Genomic DNA, 4,455 nt, shown 5'->3' with positions numbered 1-4,455 from the left:
GGTATTCATATTTACTCCTATAGGTTGTAACTGTTTTGCATCTCTTCCTTTTAGATAGTTTCATTTGCTATGATTGAGTTTAAGAAACTTCAATAGTTTGACAATTGCAAGTGGATTCAATCTAGGTTTGATTGAGTGCTTCTCTTTTCAAGCATTTGGCTGAAGTTTTGGTCCATATTATGTAAGATGAACCCATGGTTAATAGTCCCGTTGAAATTTGATTACTTTCATTCTCACACCATTTTCTATTTTTCAAACTTCAAAAGAAGTCAAATATAAATTAAATGTGTAAACTCCATCCAACAAACTCAAAGTTGGTTCTGTTTTGTTTTATATCCTGTAAGTATAGATCTGAGGGTATTGCGATATTTTTATGAGAGAGCCAAACAATAGATGTGCTCACATGATTTAGTATCTACAGCTGTATTCATTTTCCTTTGTTGTAAGGCTTCAGAGCTCTGTTGAAAGAATTAATATTTAATATGTTGTTACTATCCTTAAAGAGACTAATCAGGATGATGACTCTTCAAATGAAACTATTTATGTATGTTTTGGATCTTAATATGGAAATTGAAGTTCTAATTGATCCTTTCTTTTACCCAATTTTTAGGTGTCATGTGAGTACAAAAAAATATTAAGACCTTTAAATTTATTTCTTTAAGTAGTGTTACTGCAACTTTATCTCCAGTTCTTTTCTCCATGATTTACAGAAAACTGTCGATGCACGCTGCTCCTTACATTAAGCCTGTGACTTATGGAAAACTTTGGATTGCATGAAATTTGCATTCTCTATGCGCTATTTGCAATAAGCTAATTAATGCGAACAAGTTAGTCTTCACCATCTTTAAAATCTTCACCGCCATTTCTGTGGTTATCAATTATATTTAATGCAAGCATTGTATTGCAATTTTCATATAAGAATTTGATTTATATGCAGATCTGTGTTTGTTCTGTGTTTTTGCTCTGTTTTCTTTCTGCAAGTTTTGTTTCTATTTTTTAGCTAGAGTTTGACTTGTAGTAGAGTTTGACTTGTGGATGGATGAACACAAGCACATATAAATTGTTCACCAATGTATTGTTTAAGAGGTACTAAACCTGTAGTTGTTTGTAATTTTGAACATAGTTGATGTCAAATAAAATTTAAAAATAGAGGTGGAAAAAGAGAGAGCACAATACTTAGTTCTTTCATTTCATCTTACGTCGTAAAGTTTATCCTCATTAAAATTTACTTGGGATAACTTTGAAGACATTACTTGAAAAGTTGGGTAGAAATTTATTGTGGTAAAGTTTATCCTCATTAAAATTTAGGTACAAATTGGAATGTTTCAAAATATGATTATTTAAACTGGTGCATATTATTATGTAAGAAAAGTTTAAAATCATTAAAAAATATTTTAAAATGTCTTTTTTTTATTAATTATTTAAAATATACCATTTTCTATTGACATATATAGACTGTATGATTAATTATAAGGTAAGGAATAGATTAGAATGAGATGACTTTGTTTCAAAAAATATTTATTAAAAAGATACATATTTAAAAAACAACAAAAAGTCTATAAAAAATCTGAAATAAATGAATTAAGATAAAAGAACGCTTAATTAAATAAAACAAAATAACTCTTTAGTAAATAAAATGAAGTGTTTAACTAAAAATAAATTAAAATAAACAATATTTATAAAATAAAATAGCTTTTAAATGATACTTCAAAAATAAAATAACTCAAAAAATATATTATCAAGTTTAAAATAAATATATTTCAAAACTATATACAGGTGATTATTTTAAAGTATTTTAAATTTAATTATAATTTAATAAAATTAAATATTTCAAAAACTATAAACTTTTTAGAAATATAATTTAATTGCTGGCCTATCTTAGGCATTTAGTTTCATCTTATAACATGGAATTCTTTTATGTTAAAGTCAAGTTTTACAAGTTATTGTTGGTATTCCTTTTTCCTGCTATAGGTTGTAACTGTTTTGCATCTCTTTCATTTAGATAGTTTCATTTGCTATGATTGAATTTAAAAAAACTTCAATACTTTGATAATTGCAAGTGGTTTCAATCTAGCTTTGATTGTGTGCCTCATCTTTCAAGCATTTGGTTGAAGTTTTAATCCATATTATGTGAGATGACCCAATGGTTAATAGTCTCCTTGAAAGTTGTTTAGTTTCATTCTCACACCATTTTCTTTTTTTAAACTTCAAAAGAAGTTGAATATAAATTAAATGTGTAAACTCCATCCAACAAACTCAAAGATGGTTCTCGTTTGTTTTAAATCTTGTAAGTATAGATTGCAGCTATTGCCATATTTTTATGAGAGAGCCAAACACTAGATGTATTAACATGATTTAGTTTCTACAGCTGTATTGACAATGTGAATAAGTGATTTTTTTTTGTTCTATGGCTGCAGAGCTATGATGTAAGAACTAATATTTAATATGTTCTTACTGTCCTTAAAGACACAAATTACCATGACGGCTCTTCAAATGACACTATTTATGTATGTTTTGGATCTTGATACGGAAATTGAAGTTCTAATTGATCCTTTCTTTTACCCAATTTTTAGGTGTCATCTGAGTACAAAAAAATATTAACACCTTTAAATTTTGTCCGTTTAAATAGTAGAGGTTGAGTTGCGGATGGATGAACGCAAGAACATATAGATTGTTCACCAGTGTATTGTTTAAGCGGTACTAAACTTGTAGTTGTTTGTAATTGTGAACATAGTTTATGCCATACATTATATGAGGTGATTGATATAACTCTATTTTCCTCGTTCTCCTTTCCTGTGAGATGCGAGAACGTAGGAAGATTTAAACACAGGTGAAAAAAGAGAGAGTACGATACTTAGTTTTCTTCGTTATATAGGCTTAGAAAACGCGTATTGAGTGGACAGCTCAACACAGAAACATAAATGACAGAAAACACAACACATACTTAGAGTTTTGTTTACGCGGACTTTACCGCTCAGTCTCCATTGATGTCCCACAAGCATGTTACCAATTGTTGGGGCTATTTGTGTTGTTCTCTATGTTTTGCTGCTTCCCGCTGCCTGTGTTGGACTGACTGCTCCTGAGTGAGGGTGATATGTTAGCTTGAGCAGGTGGCATGTTAGGATAGGGCTGAGCGGGTGGTGTCATTGAGGTACATGCAGGTTGAGGGCAACAGGGCTGGTTCTGGTTGCAATCTCCACTACCACCTGCCCAATCTAATATACCTCGAGCAGCGCCGTGCAAGACGCTATCCAGAGCAGGTGGAAGAATTAGATCTGCAACGTTGTGAATAACTCCTACTGCACCACGAGTTGCATTGCTAATGAAATTTCCTTGAGAAGTATGTTGACTCATTTTGAGAGCACTTTGGGACACAAAACCAAACCTTTTAGCAGATTAAAATAAACAACCGCGGATGCCAAATACGAGAAGCCTTTTACCTTATATAGGCTTAGAAAACGAGAATTATTTTTCGAAGCAAAAATGACCCAAAGGGTCTTTTGGCACTACCAGAGCATCAGAAAATGGACCCGAAGAACCCGAAAAGGTCATTTGTCACTACCGGAGCATCAGAATACGGAGCCGAAAGAAATATGGCATGACATCAGTGGCTATCCAGAAGGAATCCGGATTATGTCAGCTCTATCTGAAATGATGTCAGCTATCAATAATGTATAGATACTAAGGTGCGTCCCGTCAATGTCATTGTTCTAGAAATGTGGTAGCATAATTAGGCAGAAGACAATGAGAAACTCTTATTTAAAACAAACACTCTCTCATTCATTCTCACACACATTATGGAGCAATGGAATTTGTTTATCACATAGAATACAAAAGACAATTAAGTGATTTAAGACAATCTTAATCATTCTTTTTCATAATTTTATGAATTAATAATGCAATCAATTTTTTTAAAAATTTATATTAAAATTGTGACTTAATATTTGTCTTAAAAATATTATTAACAACTAAATTTATATTTTAGCTTGTAATATTTTAATAGTTTCTATAATTATTCTATTTTGTAATATTTTAATATTTTTGCTATATTCTCATTGTTTATTCAGGAGCTATTTTTATTTATGTTTATTATTCTAAGCAATGTTCTACAGTGGTTACAAGGGGTGGAGCATTATGACATGAATGTGTTAACCAAAATCTGAATCCTAATTTAATTCTAATTTAAACTTAATTTAATCCAAATTTAATCCTAATTTAAACTTAATTTAATCCAAATTTAATCCTAATTTAAACTTAATTTAATCCTAATTTAATCATAACATTGCCCTTATGCCAACCTTCAAAGCATATTTAACATATCTACACATCTTGGTTTGAGCCACTGGTCTAGATTTAGCATAATTATCACCAGAGAGTTTTTTAGTCGTGAATCTTTGCCAATTGGCGAATTTTGCATGTTTTTGCATTTTTTTTTTTAGGAAATGGCGAATAGTT

General features: G+C 30.5%; 1 protein-coding gene across 1 annotated transcript; it reads right to left on the bottom strand.

Moving 5' to 3' along the window:
* Positions 1-2,831: 2,831 nt before the first annotated feature.
* LOC131859499 (uncharacterized) lies at positions 2,832-3,427 on the bottom strand. The gene has a single exon (XM_059213322.1). The coding sequence runs from the start codon at positions 3,352-3,354 to the stop codon at positions 3,004-3,006; it is 351 nt and encodes a 116-aa protein (XP_059069305.1). The 5' UTR covers positions 3,355-3,427; the 3' UTR covers positions 2,832-3,003.
* Between the last annotated feature and the right edge of the window lie 1,028 nt (positions 3,428-4,455).

Source organism: Cryptomeria japonica, chromosome 10, assembly GCF_030272615.1.
Source record: "Cryptomeria japonica chromosome 10, Sugi_1.0, whole genome shotgun sequence".
In the NCBI taxonomy this organism is placed as follows: domain Eukaryota; kingdom Viridiplantae; phylum Streptophyta; class Pinopsida; order Cupressales; family Cupressaceae; genus Cryptomeria; species Cryptomeria japonica.
The sequence above is the reverse complement of the archived record's forward strand: the minus strand, read 5'-3'. Positions and strand labels throughout refer to the sequence as shown.

Excerpts from the sequence above, each read along its gene's own strand:
- LOC131859499 (XM_059213322.1), bottom strand. The coding sequence starts at position 3,354 with ATGAGTCAACATACTTCTCAAGGAAATTTCATTAGCAATGCAACTCGT.